Source organism: Macaca thibetana, chromosome 15 (genome assembly GCF_024542745.1).
Source record: "Macaca thibetana thibetana isolate TM-01 chromosome 15, ASM2454274v1, whole genome shotgun sequence".
Classification (NCBI taxonomy): Eukaryota; Metazoa; Chordata; class Mammalia; order Primates; family Cercopithecidae; genus Macaca; species Macaca thibetana.
This window is the reverse complement of record NC_065592.1, coordinates 78,755,993-78,778,602: the sequence shown is the minus strand read 5'-3', so window position 1 is coordinate 78,778,602 and position 22,610 is coordinate 78,755,993. Positions and strand designations below refer to the sequence as shown.

Sequence of the window (22,610 nt, the reverse complement as noted above, 5' to 3'; positions counted from 1 at the left end):
TGTTTTGTTTTGTTTTTTGGTCATTTCCTATAAGATATGGAAGATAAACTATAGCATACTGTAGGTTATCCTATCATTTCTGCTTAATTCCAATTGAAAGGAATTTAGGAAAAATTTTGGAATTCTTGAATTGTCTAAAAATTCAATTTTATTACTTTTCAGGAGATAGATAACTTGAACCACTCACAAATCAAACATTTCCAAATAAACATTTTACTTAGGGATCTGCTTCTAGAAGTACAGGTCACCCTGTAATCAGGAGCAGTCATTCGCTACTGATTATATTCAAGTGTGATTCTTGTGTTCCTTGGATATAGTAGTCTAGTAATGAACTTTAGCTTAATCTTGGTCAATTTGCCAGATTTCAGAGGAGCAGAGCTTTTTTCTTTGTCACACTCAAAGATACCAATAGTTGGGTTAGATACCTGGGGGGTTAGTTTTGGAAAAAGGACACCGGTTCTGCAGAGACCAAACCAGCCACTCATGAGATGACATGGGTTATAATACCTTTTCTGTTTTTCATTCTCTGTGAAACCATGACTTTGCAGTAGTTGTTATCTGGAAAGTATTAGTTGAGGAATCGGGGGTTGTTAGTTACAAATGACCGAAATCAACTCTGCCTGATTTAAATACAAAGGGAATATATTGATAGGATACCGGGCAACTCATCAGATCTCCAGGGTTTCTAAAGAACCTGACTCAGGGCTATCCCCAATATTATGCTCTACAACTGGTCCAGTCAGGACAGGCTGTGGTTGGGAGCGGGCAGAAGCTTGATAGAGCCATTACCACTTTCCTGGCATTGTTGCTACTGTGGTCTGCCCTGCACCAGTGTACCTGTTGGTTTCCACACCCTGGCACTTCTAGCTCCTAACTCACAGCCTTGGTGATGTATCTGGTTGCTGGAGCTGAGGTTTGTGCCTGTATCTTAGCTGCCAGGGAGGCAGCATTTTCAGTTTTTTTAGTGGGAGGTAGCCTCTCGCCTCCCACCAAAACTCATTAGGTAGTGAAATTTCCAAACACAGAATAAGGTTTCAGATGCTGGGCAGCAAAAAATGCTGAGACACATCCAGTAAAGAACTGGGAGAAGGTCTTAACATCAAGCCATGACATGATTTTCTCTCCTTTGTAGCCCATAGATGAGAGCAGCCAGATGAGTGACCTCCCTGTCAAAGTGACTCACACAGAAACCGGCAAGGTTCTGTTTGGACCAGAAGCACCCAAAGCAAGTCAGCTGGACGCCTGGCTGGAAATGAATCCTGGGTAAGGCATGAAAGCAGCATTCACGGTGTTCTTTTAGCTTTTTAGATTTTGGTAATCTTGTACAATCTCGAAACTAAAACTACATAGCCTTTGCTGAGATGGTTGAAGTTGTTATTTGGATTTGTCTTTTACACATAGAATGTGCTATTAAGTCATGTGTGTCTTTATTGTTTGAGAATTTAAAAAACTAAGCCCCCTCCTCTTCCTCACTCTTTTTCCTTAGTTATGAAGTTGCCCCTAGATCCGACAGTGAAGAGAGTGATTCTGATTACGAGGAGGAGGTATGTATGTATCTCTGTTTGGGGTTTATTGGTTTGAAAGTTGTCGGAGGAAGAAACTTCTTCCTGCATGTAAGCCCGGGCCTTGTGTCCTCCTATCAATTCTTCCTCCTGGATTGGCCTTTGGGTGACAGCTGGGGCTAAGGATTTACAAATGCTTTGATGGTGTATGCCTAGAGGTACAGTGATCTCTTGGGAGGCCCCGGCTACTGGGGAAACTTGGCACGTTCTAAATTCACTTGTAACCAAGGAAAGAGAAGCTGGCATTAACTTGGAGATGGTGAAGTGGTCTTTTGGGGGAGAATTGGAGATGGATTACTTTGGGAAAGGCCATGCCATACCTCTAAGTGGTTCACACTGAGAATTAGCTGCCAAAAAGTTCTGAAGTCCTTCAGACCTTAGAGTCTATTTGCAATTCTGAGTCTGGAAACTTGGACAAAAAAGGGCAACATGGGCTTGGTTTAATGAGTTTATTGATCCTCTTGATTTCTCTCCAAATGTGATTCTTGTTTGAATTCCTTAAATATACTTGTTACCCAAAGAGAAGCACTCAGTTCTCCTGGAAGGAATACTTAGTATAACTAGGACCTAAAATGGGAATCTTGGATACTTCTAATAGAAATTGAGAAATAATAAAATATTCGTTAAGTCAGCTACAAAATGTTTAATGTAATAATTAAAAATAGAAGTATTAAAAGAAGTTTTGATCTCCTTTATTAGGGCATTGTTAATATATATTAGTTAATATATAATAAGTCATTTATCCGATATTTTTGAGAGTGCCGTAGTATAGGTGCCAAGGACCAGGTAAAGCATCCTTACCTGTAATAGCTGACCAGGATCTCAAGACTATGGCTGTTTTCCTTCTATTTGTAGACTTGTGTTTTCCAAATTAGTCTTCCATGAGCACTTAATGCTTTTGTAAAAAGGAAGAATAATAAAAGTTACATTATATTCATATATAATATATACGATGCATATATATTCATATATATATTATTCATATATAATGTATGATCATTAAAAAGCAAACACGATTGGGCATGGTGACTCATGCCTGTAATCCCAGCATTTTGGGAAGCTGAGGTGGGAGAATTGCTTGAGTCTGGGAGTTCGAGACCAGCTGGGGCAACATGGTGAAACCCTGTTTCTACAAAAAAAAACAAAAATCAGCAGGGTGTGGTGATGCATGCCTGCAGTTCCAGCTACTCAGGAGGCTGAGGTAGGAGGATGGCTTGAGCCCTGGGCAGAGGCTGCAGTGAGCTGAGGTCACGCAACTGCACTCCAGCCTGGGTGACAGAGCAAGATCCTGTTTTTTTTTTTTTTTTAAAAAGCAAATACTTTTTGGGGGATGCTATTTTTTCCCCCAGCTACTCTATCTCTAAGATATTTAAAGGTGGTTTGTTTACTTGGATGAATGGGCTTATAAATGACCTACTGAAAGAAACTTCTCTTCGAGTTAAGAGAGCCAGAGAGGGCAGAGATAAGATAAAGTAGGCCGCCTAGCCAGCAGGTGCCAACCTGAGAATGACGGGCACAGACAGCCCTTGTCCCTGGGCCCATCACATGGGTCTGCTGCAGGTGAGCCTGAGTGACATGTGGAGAGTCACGTCCCCTCTCAGCATTTTATTTCCTGGCCTGGAAGATGAAGGAGTTGTGCCAATGTGTTAGCTTACTCCCTGCTTCTAAACTGCTATCGTAAGGTTTGATTTTTCTCCTTGATAGTATGTCAGTTCATACTTTGTCATTTAAGATTTATGGAAAAGCATGGTTCTCTTTAAACCCGCTTTTCAAGGAAATTCTACTGGATTGTCTGGAAAGATTTAGCCTTCTACACCAGGTTAGTAGTAGACAGAATGGACATTTATTTAGCGATGCTTTCAAATGGGTCAGCTGGATGTAGTACTCAGTTGAGAAGGGAGAGGTATTGAATCCTTTGCCAAGTTATTGAGAGTTTTTAATCTCAGTACTCTGTGATGTGTGATGTGAATCAGCCACAGAAAGCGGTGTGCTTGCAAGATCCAGGTCCTCTACAGTGGATGTGTATGGGGCCATCCAAGTCCCATGGGCGTTATCAGAGAGAGTGGATTTTTTTGTTTTGTTTTATGTTTTGTTTTGTTTGGAGACAGAGTTTCACTCTTGTTGCCCAGGCTGGAGTGCAGTGGCGTGATCTTGGCTCACTGCAACCTCTGCCTCCTGGGTTCAAGCGATTCTCCTGCCTCAGCCTCCCGAGTAGCTGGGATTTCAGGCATGAGCCGCTGCGCCCAGCCATCAGTGAGAGTGTTTGTATGAGAAGGACGATCCTAATATCTCTATAATATGGCTTTAGAGAGAATGCTACTGAGTGAGAGCAGACATGCTCTACAGGACTCTGATAACCAAATAATGATAAATATTTATGTTTCTGGCATGATGTTTACATACTCATTCTTGGGGGCAAGGGTTCTAGGGGATTCTCAGAGAGTTTCCTTCATTTTCTCATTCATGATTTCAACAGCAATGGAATGGGGGTATTGCCTCACTTAAGTAGATGTTAAATTTACTTCCTCCCTGAATTTTATGATCTTACTTCATTTGTGAAGTTGAATACTAGTTCATGTCTTTTCAGAAAATGTCAATCATAGAGATTTCCTTGTTAAAATGTAATTTCCTCCCAATCTTTGTTCCTTCTCCAGGATGAGGAAGAAGAGTCCAGTAGGCAGGAAACCGAAGAGAAAATACTCCTGGATCCAAATAGCGAAGAAGTTTCTGAGAAGGATGCTAAGCAGATCATTGAGTGTGTATTTTTTCCCTTGGAAATGCATTGCCTGAGGATGATGCTTCATGAATTTTCTTTTAGGAAATTTTGTTTAAGGGAGGCAACTAACTTCACGCCTACACTCTGCTTGAAACTGCTCTTAGAGGTCACCACTGAGTTCTGGGTTCCCAGGTCTCGGGGTTTCATGTTGATTCTCCCTCCTTCCCTCCCTTCCTCCCTTCCTTCTTTCCCTTTCTTCCTCACTTCCTTCCTCTTCTCTCTCCTTAATCCCCTCCTCCAGCTCAGGCTCACTCCTGAGCGTCACACCTGTCGTCTGCACTTCAATCCGAGACTGAACTAATGAGACTTACCTCCCTAACTGGCTGCTTCACTCCCTTTCCTGCCTCCCTTAATGACATCGGCACTCTCCCTGAAACCCAAGTGAGAGACACCATTCCTGTCTTCCTCCTGCTGCCATTGCCAAGTTGACCACCCACTCCCACCCAGTCCCTGAACCCTCGCCAACCTTCCGAGTGTCCTGGCTCTGTGTCTCATCCATTCCTGTGGGCCCTCTACATCAAGGGTTTGCACATTTCTTTGCTTGTATAGCTCGACTATTAAAAGAAAACTGTTGTGAAACAATATACAAAAGAGAAAATTTTAAAAGATGAGGTATTTTAAGTACCAGAAATAGACATCCTCATACTCCTCCCTTTTATTTGCTGGCTGTGTGCCCCACTTCAGGGACCCTTCCTCTTACCAGTCTGCCCTGATCCTTCACTGAAGGCATTAAGAATCCCCCTCAGTGATTCCTCATTGCCTATCGAATAACAGACTAGCTCATGAACAAGGCACAGAAGATAGAAGCCTGCCTTTCCTCCTTCCTACCCCTTTAATGTTGGGTTGCCCTCTCCCCCTGCCCTCCCAGCTTTAGCCAGTGTTCTGTGAACAGGATTTATGTTTGTATTTAACAGTCTAGGACGGCTTCATCAGCAAAATGTTCAACTGCAGGTGTAGGTTTCTGGCTCCTATCTGTCTTTTGGGTCAAGGGGACCTGCATTTGAATCCTGGTTTCACTACCTTTTATGGGATTCAAACAAATGAAGTAACCCCTGTAAGCCTCAGGTTCTCCACCTGCATAAAATGGGGATGATCATCATCATGCCTTTTATGCTTGCTTTTTGTGAGGATTACAGATAGTGTATATTAACTGCATGGCAAGTAGTGGTTGATAAATAAAACACACTTATTGCAGCTATTTTAGGTTCTCAAACCATTTTTTGAGTGAAGTAAAACAACACATGCACACACATGTCTGTGTGTGATTCTCCACTTTTTCCTTTCCCAGGACAGCTAAGCAAGACGTGGATGATGAATACAGCATGCAGTACAGTGCCAGGGGCTCCCAGTCCTACTACACCGTGGCTCATGCCATCTCGGAGAGGGTGGAGAAACAGTCCGCCCTCCTCATTAACGGAACCCTAAAGCATTACCAGGTAATTGGCGTGGTTTGTGTTTCCTTGGCAAGTCATAACCATTTGCCTAATTTTGATTGAAGTATGTCATGCACATGTTAACTAAGGGCTTTTGATGACGAGACATTTTAGGCCACATCACTTATAATACTGAGATTCCTTTCATGGTGTCTATAATTCTTCTTTTAGAGTACTCCATGTTACTATCTTTACTAGGGCATGCCATACCCATTTTCTCTTTTATGCTTTTGGGATGTATTTTAAGTGATCTCTGCAAAATGGGAAACCCAGCCACATTCTATTAAACTGGAGAACAGCCACGCCTCATCTTGAAGCAGATGAAGTATTTCTTTAAAATCTGTAGGTGTGGCTGTGGTTTTATGCCATGGATTCAACCCGCCTAGGAGTAGCTGTCTACTACATTTATGCTTTTTCTTAAGACACAATAGGCCAGGCGAAGTGGCTCACTCCTGTAATCCCCATCACCTTGGGAGGCTGAGGTGGGTGGATCACTTGAGGTCAGGAGTTCGAGACTAGCCTGGCCAACATGGTGAAACCCTGTCTCTACTGAAAATACAAAAATTAGCCGGGTGTGATGGCACACGTCTGTAATCCCGGCTACTCCGGAGGCTGAGGCAGGAGAATCGCTTGAGCCTGGGAGGCGGAGGTTGCAGTGAGCCAAGATCATGCCACCGCACTCCAGCCTGGGTGACAAAGTGAAACTCATCTAAAAAAAAAAAAAAAAAAAAAAAAAAAAAAAGATGCAATAAAATTGTGAGCATCTGTGCTTTGGTTAAAAATTAGGCCAATGTTTTATTTGACCTGTAATTGAGGCTAATTCCTGTGTTCTACCTTCTACCACTTTGTGATGTTTCTCAAAGTGTATTCCATGAGACATTTGTTCTATGAATTGCTCCTTAAAAATTAAAAAAAAGATACCAGGTGTGGTAGCTCACATCTGTAATCCCAGCACTTTGGGAGGCTGAAGCAGGCGGAGTATGAGGTCAGGAGATGGAGACCACCCTGGCTAACACGGTGAAACCCCGTCTCTCCTAAAAACAAAAAAAAATTAGCCGGGCGTGGTGGTGGGCGCCTGTAGTCCCAGCTACTCAGCCTCAGCCTCAGGAAGCTGAGGCAGGAGAATGGCATGAGCCTGGGAGCGCAGCTTGCAGTGAGCTAAGATAGCACCACTGCACTCCAGCCTGGGTGACAGTGAGACTCTGTCTCAAAAAAAAATAAATAAAATAAATAAAAAAAGAAGTTTGTGGCCAAATATTGTAACTATGATTAACATATAAATTACTATTTCTAAATTGAATACTTGTGAATGAGTCGATAGTCACATTATTGATAATAGGCATAACCCTGGACTGTCCCTTGACAACAACCAGATATGGTCACTCTGGCAGTGACACCTCCTGTTAATTCACGTGCCCATCAGCACACTTAGGACTCTGTGGAAATCAACATGTAACCATAATGCACATCAGCATCCTGCAGTAAAATCACTTATTTAACATTGTTTAACTTTGTATTTCCCAAACTTCTTTGACTACCAAGCCCTATTTTTATATCAGCAATTAACATCCTGTAAGACTAGCATCTTCTAGAATATACTTTAGGAAGTGTACTTGTTGGCGTCAGGTCCTCTCCACTCTTAACACTTGGCACTGTGTCCGCTGCCCTTGCATAGGAGTGCAGAATACAATGACTGCGAGTACAGTACTGCCTTGATTTGTGCTAAAGCACTAGCAGTTTTTACCTACCATTGCTTTTACATCATCAGTGCAGATGTCAACACAGTAAAAATGACAAGTGATGCCTTAGTATTGTCATGCAAATCATTTTGACCTTGTAGATCTCCTGCCAAGGTCTTGGGGGCCCCCTGAGAATCCCTGGAGCACATTCTGAGGACCACTGCTCTGGCCGTAGTAAGGTCATGTGTTCTCCAAAGACCATGTCATAGTCATGCGATCCAAAGCAGGTTTCATCTTATTTGGCCTACCTGACATAGATGTTAACTCACAGCATGCTCTAATAAAACTTTTGTGTATCTGTATATGGGAGATCCATCTTTTGAATTATTTGTAAATAACTTCTAATGCCACATGGATTTTCTTCTGTCATCCAACACCCTTCTAAGCACTCTTCATCACTCTCTTTTCAAAGCCAGCTTCTACTTCCATATGTGAGTTTTATGCCTCTGTGTTGCTGAGCTGCTATACATTCCCTGAACATGCCTTGCAGTGTCTCTCTGGGTTTATACCTCATAAAGTGCCTTCTTCCTGGAATCTTGACTAGCCATATCTGCCTGATGAGATCTCACAAACCAGTTCAAGTTGTGGCTCAAAGCCTTCCCTGATCATTGTCTCCATGAGTAAGCTTTCTACCTTCTTGCTTCTTGACAGGTTTTTGTGTCATTAATACTTATTTAACCTTGACATGGCTGAGGTTTTCCTGCTACTCCTAGAGAGCCACATAAGCTTGGTTCAACATGTGATCCTCCCCCTGGCCAATTGTGCTGGTTTCCAGCCTGAGAAAACCTAAATTACTTCCCACAATTTTTGTGAATTTCTGGTCTCCTCTGTTGCTAGTTTCTGCTTCTGTTTTGTATTGAATTAGCGCAAATGCAAAATTCAGCCCTTTATCAATTTTCACTTAAAAAAAAAAAATTCATCCTACAGAGTATCCAAAATGTTTCTGGTATTTAGTTGACTTTTCTAAAGGTCTAGTGGTTTCAGGGACACATTGCAGGCAGACAGCTTCTCCTATATACCACTGTTTGTTTTACAATAATTTCCACTGTTTCCCTCTATCTTTTGCCCATTCTCTTGGAGGTTCTTCCTGTTTCTCTACTTACCTCTTGGTGTTGCTGTATTTCTGCAGAAACCTTTAGGATGACTTTGGAATCTTGCATGGTACAAAGTATCTCAAGTGCCTTATGGAAGTATTGCTTCAAACCAATGTAGTGTCTCCCTAAGAAAAATTCTTGTCAATACAGTTTTGTATGTATACATATACATTGGCACTGTCAACCACTTTTTGGTATATGTGCATATGTGCCTCATTCATTGTTTTCTCTTTGAATTGATCTTCCGAAGGGAGGCGTGCATCTTACAGACCTTCGTATCTATCTGCTACAGCTCCTTGCATGGCCCCTTGCACAGAATAGTCGTTTAATAAATATTTTAAATAAACTAATTACTCGCTTTGTTCTTACATAAAAAATTAACATTTCCCTAAGCATAACATCATTAGCAAGCTGAACTGACTTTAGCAAATATATATATAATTGATCCTATCATTTAAATCCAGCATCTGTGGTATGATGGTGGAAGGGAATTGTTGATTGGGGGATGGAGGTTTAACAACTTTTTATTTTCACCCAACCTTACTTGTGTACTTAACGTGGGGAATCTCTGGTGCAGTGTTTTTTTACTTCAGAAATACGTTGAGCGTGTTTCCAGTCACCAGCTTCATGTGCAGCCTTTGGGGAGTACTCACATTGCAAAGTTTGCATGTGCTGCCTGGGAGCTTTCTCCCTGCCAGGAAGAGAAATGTCCTCCTGTGGTCCCAGCAGAGTGTTCCTGGCTTCCTGGTCACTCCGCCTTCTCACTGAGGGGACCTCACCCTGGGGGTAGCCTTTTTATTACCAAAAAGGCTGTTTCTAATAATCTCTGATCTGTGTGCCAAATCTACCTTTCACATTGGCTTTTTATTCTTGGACTGGTTGGATTAGATTTTGGTTTGGGCTTTTTTCATTTATAGTAATTCTAGAATGTCATATACTGTGAAATACTAAGTATGGATGAGCGGCAAAGCTGCTTTAAAACTCACCAGTATGCTACAGCCCATCATTTCTAAATCTGATTAACACTCAGCACCTGCCAAGCAGCGGGAATGATTACAGGCTCATATTTTACATTCTTTTTGCATTGGTGCTTCCCCCATTTTCCTACTGTGGGAGACCCAACAAATAGCACTGAGGAGTTAAGAAGTCACAGCCTCGCTTGAGTTGTATTAGTATTAATTACCTGTGCAGATCTTGGATAATTGAAGCAATTACTCTTCATTTCAGCTCCAGGGCCTGGAATGGATGGTTTCCCTGTATAATAACAATTTGAACGGAATCTTAGCTGATGAAATGGGGCTAGGAAAGACCATACAGACCATTGCACTCATCACTTATCTGATGGAGCACAAAAGACTCAATGGCCCCTATCTCATCATTGTTCCCCTTTCGTAAGTAAAGTCATTTATTCCACAGTCATCGTTCTGTATGTTGATTAGTAGCTTATCCTTGTTTTTTACTTAAGACAGAATTGTAGCATGTAGTCACCTAAATCCAGATTACCAAGAGCATGTAATCTGGATTTAGGTTTTAATTTCCCACCCCTCCCCATCCTAGCCTGTTTGATTGGCCTTTTAAGCAGGGGACCAAGTGATTTTATCAGCCATTAGCATTACAGGTCTATACAGCCTGAACACTGCATAGTGAGTCTTGCTCATCATTATTCCTTAAGTGGCTCACAAAGGGGAAAGTTTGTGTGTGTGTGTGTGTGGGTGTGTGAGGTTTCTTTGATTTTTTCCTTATTCCATTTCCAAAAGATTATATATTCTTAAATCTTCCTTTTAAAGCGGAATATAAATCAAAAGCACAACTATGAATTTTGCATTAAAATAACCTTAGTATGTGCACTGAGGTTATGTTTCAGTGAGTTTGCTGCTTAGTAAGGACAGGCCTTTGCTGTTCACCATTACGTTCCCAGTGCCTCACCCACTGGGTATTTCTTAGAAGGTCCTAAGTGGACACTACTGAGTGAGGGCATAATGATTCACACGCACCCTCCCTGGGAGTTCAGTGTGTCTGCCTGTGGGTGTTAGGTTGCAGCTTTATTCACCGAGCTCTTGTATAGATCTCAATGCTGATAGGAACTTGGACCTTCAGTAAGAAGAAGGATTCTATTAATATTATTGTGTTTTCTTTGAATTTTTTCTAATGAAGACTATTTGCAGTCCTTTTTGTATGAATTATCTGTATCTATAATATTTAGGCATCTTTTGCATTTAATCTATATTTTGCACGTTCTGAATCATATACAGTGACACTTTCAGGACTTGAAAAAAAAGTCATTCAATATTTCTTCCCCTGTTCCCTCTTGACAGATTTATTTTATGTTTTCATGTGGTTTTGTAATTTCTTTTTCCTGACTCAACTTTTTTCTGAACTTATATCACTGTTTATGAAGACTCCTAAAATTATTCTGGCAATTGCTCTTTTTAAATATCATATTACGGTTTAGTTTTTTGCTCTCTATATATTCTCTGGTTTTTTTCTTTCAAGATTTTTTTTATGAACCACAAACTTGTCATGTTTTGTGACAGTTTATTTTGAACTTATCTCTTATTTCCACACCTTTAAAATATGTTGTTGAGATATGTTATATTCTGTAGCCCCTTTCAAGGTGAGGCCTGAAAATGAATAAGAACATCTTTTTAACCATTGATTTTTATACAAATGTCTTTTTTCTGTGTATTTTTTTTTGTTGTTCCATAGGACTCTATCTAACTGGACATATGAATTTGACAAATGGGCTCCTTCTGTGGTGAAAATTTCTTACAAGGTTTGGAATGCTGTATTTATATATAAATGTGGAAAAGCAAAAAATAGACCGTATTTTCTTCATTCCATATGCACATCTGTGAACTGTATTTGGTTGTAAAGTTTTGTCATGTACATCATGTACTAAACCGTGAGAGTTAATCATCCCAAGAAGATTACTGTAATAAACCATAATTACTTTCAGATAGTGAAATCCAGAAGAAAATTGTTAATTATCATATTGCAAGGTTTCTGATGAGAGTAATACAAATGACAAATATCACACATTCTGAGTGCTGCTGACTGGCTCGCTGTGGGCTGCTACTGTGCCGACTGTTCCTGCAAAGTCAGGCAGTTACCCGGGTGCCCGGGCTGCCTGCTGTACTTTCTCAAAAGAACTGGAGCCTTTCAGCAGAGCAGTGGGTTCTCTACTACCACAAAGTCACTGTCATTTCTCTTTGCCCTCCCACTGTCTTTGGTGGGAAAACCTTTCTAAAAAAGATCTGAAAAGGGTCAAGACGTGTAATTTAGCCAAAACTTCCTTGTGTATAATAGATCAGTCTATGAGAATGTGTGTCTGTGCATTCTTCAGTCACATGTCTGGGCATCATTAAGCTATGAATAGTGAGAAATAACACACATATATGTCCATAGGATCATGCATATACTGTTTTCTTTCCATTCAGGGTACTCCTGCCATGCGTCGCTCCCTTGTCCCCCAGCTACGGAGTGGCAAATTCAATGTCCTCTTGACTACTTATGAGTATATTATAAAAGACAAGCACATTCTTGCAAAGGTATGTTTCTAAAAAATTATTTTCTCTCTAATTATGGACCATCGCACTGGAATGTGAAGTATTGCCCAAATCAATAGTATAATTAGATCCTTAGATGGCTTGTCCCTTTCTTTATTTTTTAAAAATTTTGTCAGAGTTTGATGTATTTAGGTCATGGATTTGATTTCATGCATGCTATTTGTGTGTGTGTGTGTGTGTGTGTGTGTGTGTGTGTGTGTGTGTATGGTTGATCCTGGAATGGCTCTTGACTGTCCTCTCAGAGTTGATGAGTTTACATCTCTTAGAAAAATTCACCTGGTTGCTTCTGCAACTCTTTTCTCTCCAACAGCTTTGAACATTCTCGGGAGAGAAATAATTGTTTTTGTTGCCCTGAGATATTGTCAGTGTACCTTCATTCCTCTTGTGCCTTTGTTTCTCCAAAGATGAGCCAGACACCTCTGCATATGGTCTCCGCCATATGAACGTTTATCCAAGCATTGGCTTTTGTGGTAGTCTTGTTTCAGGTTTTTCCTGGTGAAATAATAGACTATCATTGTTGGATTACTCAAGGCTGTTTCTGTGACTATTTATTTGAAACTGAGAAAGAGGTGTTTCTGTGACTTACGTGTCTCCTAATTTGTGTGTCCTAAGTTGTTCCTCAGCCACAAAGTAGAAGTTTTTACCCCCATTTTTATCATCTTGTCTTCTAGTACATTCATGTAGAAAGATGGAAGTACTCTCTCTCATGGAACAAATAATGAAAACTCTTTTTTTTTTCTCTTTAGTAATTTTTTTTTTACCCCATGATGTTTTGAAAGCACTATAATCTGAAACTAAGTTATGTCCAAAATTGAATAGAACCTCTATTTCTGGGGTCTATTCTATCTCTGCATTAAACTCTTGCTCTGGGAACTGAGAGTTCCCTTCATGGCATCATAGGAAATAACAAAAAGGAAATGTGTTCCCAGGGGAGGTTTAATAATTGAGATGGCACTGGCAACAATGTTGTGTTCCACCTCCTCACACTCAGAGATGAATTTGGCAGTGTCAAAAATGATGTGTTTTCAATATTACTATGGGAATGTATTTGTACATTTGAGATCCTTTTAAAAAAATTCATATTGTGTCATCTGCATATGTATTTCAAGATTCATTGGAGATGCCTGGTAATGAGATGCATTGCTTTTATTTGTTACTGGAGAAATGGAGCTATAGAAAGGGGTAGTAATTTTGTCCAAGTGGAAGACCTAATTAGTAGTAGACCCAATAGCAAAATCAAAGGCCTCTGATTCTTTATTACTTCATAAGCTAAATTAGGCAAGAAAGTAGATTTAGGATATTTATTTAAATATATTTTTGTCTGCTTACCTCTTTTCATGCTATTGGTAAGTTTGAGGCAGTTGATTGTACAGTTTTAATTATCCTTTAAGCACTTTCCTTAGAGGTGGTGGAGGAAGGAAGAAAAATTGAGGTAGGTTTTTTGTTTGTTTGTTTGTTTACCTATACATCCCAGCCTGACTGATAATTTTATTCCTTTTCTCCCGGCATGTCTGATGCTTCTAATGAGGAAGGCAAGGACTGTATAGAATACTTCCCTCATCTCCCTTCTGTCTCTAGGAGCTTTGCAGCAGGATCTGGGGACATCTGAGCACCAGATGTTTTTCTTGGCCATAGCCACTGTTTTGTAGAGAATGGATAGGCTTAGTGGAACATTCCTCATTGTTCTCACTTTAAGAAACTGAACAGTGCTCTTAAGAGGACCGAAGGGCAAGGCATGAGAGAGGAAAGGGACTGTGTAGACAGGATAGAGGACTGGGCCATTTAAGCATTCTGGACGTTTTACGCAATAGTCATGTTGGGGAATTATGCTGTATTTAATTCTGCAGTTTTGGCATAAATAGAGGAATGATATTTTTGCACTGCCCTTTCTGCCAGTGAGTATATACTTTTATTTTAGATAAAACAGGGGTCCTAGATCTGGCAGGTAAGGAATGTGCGTGTATTGAGGGAGCTTGGTTGTCAGACCTAATTTTTGAAGAGCTGTATGTACAAATTTAATGTGAAATGGTCCAACTTTTAAATGTTAGCAACCAGTCCAAACAAAACAAAACACACTTCCCAGCCAAGCCCTAAAGGTAGTAACCAGCCAGGCTAATAGAAAAGAAGGTATGGAGCCAGGAATATCTCAGCTGTAGAACCTGCTAGGGCCATCTTGGAAAAATCAGTCATTAACCTCTGCTTCAGGTGGGTACCTATATTCTGCACCTGTCATGAGCCGAAATAGCATGACAATGAAATCTGGGATAGCTGTCATGATACAGTATTACTAGAAGGGGCACTGGATGGGGAGATACAGGATCCACATGTAGGAACAACCATGTCATTCTGGACCCAACTTTCTTTCTTTGTAAAAAGTTGATTTGGAATTACGAGGTCTGTAAGGAACATTGTTGCTTTAACATTCTATTATTACAGGATGTCTTATGTGGCCTATCAGGCATGAGACATTGTTGAGATTCTCTTGTCTCAAAGGTAATCACGGCATATCATATACCAAGGATGGGTTCTTTGGTTTCCCGCACCACTACTTGCTTGTTGGAAATAGTTGTATTTTCCCTTGCTTACTACATGTCCATCCTTCCTCTTATGTTATAGATTCGGTGGAAATACATGATAGTGGATGAAGGCCACCGAATGAAGAATCACCACTGCAAGCTGACTCAGGTCTTGAACACTCACTATGTGGCTCCCAGAAGGATCCTCTTGACTGGGACCCCGCTGCAGAATAAGCTCCCTGAACTCTGGGCCCTCCTCAACTTCCTCCTCCCCACAATTTTTAAGAGCTGCAGCACATTTGAACAATGGTTCAATGCTCCATTTGCCATGACTGGTGAAAGGGTACTGGTCTGACTTTTGTTTTTTCTACTGCATGACAATGACATGAAATGAAAGGCCCTAAAGCTGGGAACATTACTGCCACAGAACACCCGCAGGGTGGTTTACAATGTTGTTTATTTTATGAAACCCATTGGTGGGTGGACATGGTCTCGTGGTGGGGTTATTTTCCCCTCCTAGGAAAATGGATCTAGTGGTATACGGGGCATCTAATCCCTTTGTCTTTTGCCAGCATGTTTACCAGGCTACCAGAAAAGGGTCCCTACTGGTGGAACCAGTGGGCCACAGGGAGGATGAACATGGAGATGTTTTGCTTAATTAATTTAACCAGATCAAATTAACAACTAAATACAAGCTTTAAACAAATCTTTCCTTGTTATAAACTTGGAGTTCCCTTTGAAATATTTCCACATGAAGAGTTTGTGTGTAAAACAGAACTAGTTTTCACTAATTTTCTGCACACTTTTTTTTTTTTCTTTTTAGGTTTTAATGTGAGTTTCAGTTTTGTGTGTACGTAAATTGTCTTCCTGGAGTAGCCATTTATTTTCCAGTTTCTTACTGTTCCTTCCACTGTCTTCTCTTAAGACCTCATTTATGAAAGGAAGACAATGGGCCGTTGCAAGAAAAGAAATGGGCACGTCATTTTCATAGTGGTTCCTCATTCATAGGAATGAAAAGCCACTAAAAATGCTTTAGTAAAATTTCAGTTTGAATTATTTGGTCCTTTGATTTTGAGGCACATGGGCCCCTCCTCAGTGGTTAACTCACTGGCTTGCCCATTTGTAGAAAGTAGTGTCAATCAACTCTGCCCCCTAGAGGTTAATAGGAGAAGGTGAAAGAGAAAGCCGGGAAATTTGTAAGTTTGGCTAAATTTGAACTAGATAGGGCTGAGAAAAGGAAAGGAGTGAAGTTAGAGGGACTTAGAGGTCCACCAGCATAAACTAGATCGACTCTTGTTCCTCTTCTTTATATGTGCAAGCCCCTGTTCCTTTAGTATGTTTCTGTGTCTGAGACAACCAAGACGAAGGGCCTAACTTAAGGCTGCCACTTTAAATAGGGAACATATTAACTATTGCCCCTCTTCTCCCGTTCTATCTCAATCTTCAGTCCGTCTTCATTGACAGTCATATTCCATACAATTTGGGGCTGTTGACACTACTGATAAAAACTGGTGGCTTCTGGACTCTTTTCCATAGAACTCAGCATTAAGACAAAGATCTATTTAGAGGTCATTTTGTTACCGCTTGGTAGGCAGGTGGGAAGATAATTCAGAGGTAGATATGATAGGCTTAAACCTGGCTTTAATGCATGTAAAATGTTAATCATGTATTGAACCATATAAGTATAACATAAAGCTTTATTGTATGAAACATCCTTTTCTTTAAAACATCAAATTCATATAAGCCTCTCTTACAGGTGGATTTAAATGAAGAAGAAACTATATTGATCATCAGACGTCTACATAAGGTGTTAAGACCATTTTTACTAAGGAGACTGAAGAAAGAAGTTGAATCCCAGCTTCCAGAAAAAGTATGTCGCACAGTCAAAAGTTGTGGGGTTTTTTTTCCTCCAGCAAATATATTTGAAGTACCTGCCTCTGAGATTGTGTTTCTGAAACAGCAGACTCATATTGTAGTTATAAGTATCTTGAAAATATCTTAAAGTGCTTTTTTGTTTGATAGGGCTAGAGAGAGAAGGGAAATTATAGCATTTGCAGCCTGTTTTCCAAAAGCGTTCGAGCGGATTTTATAAAATTATCAAATTCATTGAGTCTCATTTACATTTTAATTTTAGAATTTTTTTTTTTAAGTGGCCTCATTGAGTTCACTGTTGCAGGCACTGTAGAATTGTTCTGCTTATAAGTGAATGGAATATTTGACTTTGGGGACTTGTGTCATCATTGAAGGGGATGGGGAACATTAGCAGGTTTTCTAGAAATGTATTTAGTATTTGATGTTTGTGATGTCACCATTCTGACAGTAAGTGAAAAAACAAGAGTTTCTGCAAATTACAGACACACCATCTAATTATTTGGGGACATTATTTTTGTTCCGTGCCATAAAAATTAAGTTCCTGTGACCACGTTAAGCCAGTATTTTTCAGACTAACTTTTGGAAACTTAGTTTGTGGTGCTTTAGAACAGCTTCTGAGCCCTTCGCTCTATGTTTTGGGGTTGGATTTGAGTATTAGTTTACTATGTTTCTGATCGTATTTTGGAACCATGCATATTTGAATTCTAAGTTTCATTCTCTTAAAGATAGTTTAGCATTGTATACTATTTGTTGCATGAGGTATTTTGATTGGAGTTTTTTCTTTAGAAGAGCCAATTCTGAGATGTTTTATTTTTTGCATGATTGTGGTTTTTCTGGGTAACGACTCTATTTTTGGACAGATCGGTTCCTCCTGTTCATTTTTAAGTGGGAGTTGTCAAGATGGTGTACAAAGTTGATCACTTTGTTAAGAGAGAATTTTACTCCCTAATCCTTTATGCATTGATAGTCTGAAAAAAAATTAAAAATGATTTTTATACCATGCATGTCTCAGTGAAAGTCTAAGTATTTAAGTATTTTATTCTGCTGGTGAATGCATCTTGGGTGTAGAATGCTGTTGATACTCCCTTGGACTTCCTGTGTTCTTGGCCTCTGGGTAGCACCCTTTCTGTTCAAGATGGAGTTTAGTTACTGAGTACATAAATTGGTAAATGGGTATAGTGGCCATGTGGGTGCCTTGAATTACTTCCTAGCATACAATTACAGTGATTCTGCAAGTGATAGAGATGGAATGTTAATTATTTTAATTTATCACATAATTTCTTTTTTTTTTTCTTTAGAAGAGGTATAAAATAAAAGGCAATTAACTGAAGCCTTTCATTTATTCATTCCATAAAACTTCTTAATCTTGTTCATTCATTTCTAAGACTGGCTAATACAGATAGATTTTTAAAAATATATTGCAAGTTGAAAGTATGTTATGTTTTAAGAAAATCCACTAGAGAAAAATTGAAATTTTTGCAGCTTAAGAATTATGAGGTGATTAATTATATCACAGAGGAATTCTTTGCTTTACAAAAATATTTATTTTATGGTTCTTTCTATAAGAGAAGTTCCTGAGTATACTTGAAGGATGATAAAATTTTTTAAAACTGTGTTTACCCTCAAATTGTCAAGAGTATGTCTCCTGCGTGAAGTATACATGTACTCTTTAGCACCCAGAGTATTATATTTGAGATACGTAAAATAGTGTGTGGTATTATATATGGCTACCTTTAGAGGTATCTGTATCTTTAAAGGCAGCCATGTTATCTTTTCCTGGAGGAACTTGGTGGAGTGGAAATCATGGGCTCTGCTTGTCAGAGTAGGCATGGGTTTCACCATATTCTCCATCTCTTACTATGTGAACTTGGGCAAGTCATCTAAACTAAACGAGTCTTAGTGTTCTTATCAGTGATCTGGAAGATAAATGACTCTACCTTATGGAGTTCTGAGGATTAAAGGGATGTAGGGCTCCTAATACTATGCCAGGCACATGGTAGGCACCCAACCAGTGACAGCTGCTTCGGCGTATTCCTTATTTTCTACTCATGTTGCTGTCTCTGTTATTAACAGGACTTCCATTTTCCTATTCTTCAAGCTCTTTCTCACTGTTTTCTTGTCTTTGCTATCCTTCCAGTAGCCCCCCTGCATCTGTCTCCATAAACTTTTCAAGTGCTTTGTGTGTGTATGTGGTTGTTGTTGATATGGCTGGGCTGATGTTCATTTTCTACTTTTTCAGCCTTGTTAGGGTTTTTTTTTTTTTTTTAACCTGGGGAAAGTTGGAAATCTCATTGCCATCTTAGAGGGTAAAGAAGTTTCTTTTACCACCACTGCTTACAGCCACAAACAACATGTATGTCTTACTTAGCCTGAATAAAGAATCCAGAAAGGAACTATGGCAGATGGAGGAAAAGGCTAAATACTTTCACAGGAGTAATTCTCAAATGTTTTTATGAAAAAAGAACCATATAGGAAAGAGGCTTTTACTTTGATTTTTTAATTTACGTGTAGTAAAATTTGCTTCTTTTGGTGTATAGTTTTATGAGTTTTGACAAATGAAGAGTTGTGTTAACCATGCCCACAACAAAAATTCAAAATAATGTAATCATCCACCCCTTCAAAAAAAATTCCCTGGTATTCCCCAGTGCTACTTCTTTTCAGTCAAACCCTCCCTCGGCTCTTAGCCTCATGCAGCCACTAATCTCTCCATCCCTGTCTATAGCTTTGTCTTTTCCAAAATGTCATATGAGTAGAATAAGACAATATATAACCTTTTGCATCTGTTTCTTTTTTTATTTGGCAACATGTGTTTCAGATTCATCCATGTTGTTGCATGTATCAATAGTTGGTTCGTTTTTATTGTTGAATAATATCCCATTATATGGATGCAGTGCAGTTTGTTTGACATTTGGGTCATTTCTAGTTTTTGACAATTATGAATAGAGCTGCTATATACCTTCATGTGCAGGTTGTTGTGTGAACATAGGTTTTCATTTCACTTGAGTAAACGCCTTAGGTATATGACTGCTTGATCGAATGGTCAGTGTATACACAGATTTATAAGAAACTTCTGCATTGTTTCTTAGACTGTCTGAACCACTGGGTAGTCCCACCAGAAATATATGACCATTCTGCTTCCTCCACATTCTCATTAGTGCTTGGTATTGTCAGTTTTTCAAGATTTCTAGCCATTCAATAGGTGCATAGTGGTGTCTTGTAACTTTAATTCGCATTCTCTAATGTCTAATATTGTTGAGCATCTTTTCATGTGCTTTCTCAGGTGAAACTAAAGCAGGTATATAAAGGCCACAATTTTGTAAACGCAGGTCAACCACATAGGAAAATTAGCTTTAATATTAGTCTAATGAAACACTTAATGAGCAAGGGAATATACCCACCCCCAAACCACCAACACTGCCCAGCCGTTGGCATAAAATCCATTTCTTATGCGCGGGAAAGAATGCCAAATAGAAAGGGGATTATATAAGAACAACTTAAGCTAAATAAAAATTGATTTTTCTATTTAGCTCCCATTTAAGGTTATCTGTGCTGACTCTTTTGTTAATTCATATTATCAAGAACCAACTATACTTGCAATTGGCTGGGTATTTCTTTATGTCTAAAAATGCTAAAATATGTATTTAATGTCTGAGGTTAACTAGAGGTTGACCTACCTGAAGTCAGTCCTGATTCTGATATAGTTTGTGTAAAACACCAACAAAGCTTTGCTTACATTGGCAATTTGTGTATTCATTATATCAAATTTTGGAATGCTTAGCATAAATAATCATTACTTTGTTCCTCTCTCATGCCATAGAGTTTAGAACTTGAGACTTTCATAAATTGAATCATATTGTTTAAAAATCTCAGTTCACAAAGCAGTGATATATCACATGTAGTTTAGGTTTATTATTCCAATAATACATCCTTTAGGGAGGGGAATTATAAATGAAGAATAGTATTCAGGCAGAAGCTATGAACAAAGTTCAAATACTTCTACAGGGATATATAAGAAGAAATGCTGGGCCAGTATAGTGACCTGACTTGCCTACTTTTAGGGACCAGTTAGGCCATTTACTAACATAAGAATGCTTAGGAGATAAGTACCAAATACATGAGGTCAGCACCTCAGTTTTACGTATGATTTAAACGAAAATAGCTCCAGTGGCTCTCACAAATCTTAACTTACTGGGAGAATCACCCCCGTGAAGAAGTCACAAGTTTCATTTGCTATAGCACCAGTATATTTTGAGGAGCTTTCACATGCATGCTCTAAACAGATGCCATCACATTTTTTTGGGGGGCGAACTCAGACTCAACCGAGTTGGAGTTGGCACGATTATTATAAAAACTTCTTGCGTCACTGTGATTCAGTGTGGTGGCTTTAGAATTGTTCAGCCCATCCCTTTTCTTGATACATACCTGTTGATTGCCTGCTCTGTACATTATGCTGCACTCAGGCCAGGTGGGAGGCATAATACACCAGAAATGGGAGGCATGATGTGAGAAGTCAACAGACTTGGCTGTGGAGGTGAGGGCTACTCACACTGAATAATGGCGTGGCAATGCAAAGCAACATCATCCCACCAATCAGAATGAATGACTCAGGAATTCAGGTGGTTTAGGACAGGGGTACGCAGTATGTACACATGGGTGTATGTGTTGGGGAATGCTTATTAGTAATCCACTGGGTGGAGAAAGATGTTAGAACAATCATATATATTGATCTTTCTCTTAAAAAAATCTTTACTGATATTTAACATGCAAATTGACACTGGTACCTTTGTGGTACGTGTGTATGTGTGTCTGAAAGCCAGTCATGTGCTGGGAGTACACTGTGTAGGTTATCCCAGGGGAAGCGTGAGAGTGGGTCTCCCCCACCAGGAGCATCTGATAGTCCATTCATCTTTGTTGCCTGGTTCATTTAGTTTCTGCCGATGGTAAGGCATTATGGGTCTCCCTGTGCCCAGATAAGGAGATTTAGTATGATCTGATTTTAACTGAACTACCACCACTGGTCCCCAGAAGGGTTTAAAAGGATTCTGCAAAGGAGTGCAGGTTGAAATCACATAAGCATAGATGAACAACGGGAAAAAGGCCATCCTGTCTCTTCTCCCATTCCTAGTGTTGGTGTTCAACAGCCGCATCATGGTACTTGGGCTGGAGTTGACGAAAAATATTAGATATCATCAAATTGGCAGCTTTAAATAGGGATATAAGTCAACTTCCTTTAACATTGACCCATGCCCTGAAAGTAACTCATATCTTGAGACATTAATATTAGTGCATGCATATAGTAATTCATAAATAAATATGTAGATGTGTATTGGGAAAATGAGCTTTAGCATGTCTTCTTGTTTTTCTTCTCCATTATCAAAAAAGCTTACTGACAAACTTCTTTGAGAGAAATGAAAGGGAAATTGGCTTTGGCTGATAGTGTGATTGGGAAAGATCTTAAAAAGGGTCCTCAGGGTAGAGTAGAGTTAGAAAGGAGCCTTAAGACTAAGTAAGGACATCCCAGGCCTGGGAAAAAGTACAAAAACAAACCAAGTGGCATGGAGTTGTTTGAGAAGGCTCTGGGAGCAAACATAAAATACAGTTGTGAAGCTTATGTGATTTTGATCATGTGTATTAAATCCCCTAATTGTGTGAGGAAAGAGACTCTGCCTTCCAAGAGCAGCCATCAGGTCCTGGAGAGCAGCTTGCCTCTCTGCGGACTTGATCTCTTTGAGGATGCTTGCATCCCTGTCTCCATGGCATCACCATGCGTGCCTCCTGCTTTCCAAACTCCTTCACCTCCAGCCCTTAGCAGTGGCTGACTGATAGGAAGGTGCTTGAGTGTTCTTTCCTGAATTCTGGATCTGCCTTCCCCAAATGCATAAGCATCAGCCGTGCCTTCTACATTCAGGAAGGTTTGATCAAGCCAGGAGGGAGGTGCAGGTGAAGGTGAACCTCAGGCAGAGCTAGGAAGCCTGAAAATCTCCTTCGTCATCCTAACATGGAGCTTAAAAGAGTGGATTCTATTTCAAATCCTAACTGTGCCATTGAATAG

General features: G+C 39.8%; 1 protein-coding gene across 1 annotated transcript in view; it reads left to right on the top strand.

The window, feature by feature from the left end:
- Positions 1-22,610, top strand: part of SMARCA2 (SWI/SNF related, matrix associated, actin dependent regulator of chromatin, subfamily a, member 2) — a 182,204-nt gene that overhangs the window by 59,219 nt on the left and 100,375 nt on the right. The window contains 9 exon segments of the mRNA XM_050761733.1: positions 1,133-1,263; positions 1,487-1,544; positions 4,217-4,317; positions 5,627-5,774; positions 9,832-9,995; positions 11,311-11,377; positions 12,042-12,152; positions 14,787-15,029; positions 16,443-16,556. Coding sequence (XP_050617690.1) covers positions 1,133-1,263; positions 1,487-1,544; positions 4,217-4,317; positions 5,627-5,774; positions 9,832-9,995; positions 11,311-11,377; positions 12,042-12,152; positions 14,787-15,029; positions 16,443-16,556 — 1,137 coding nt within the window.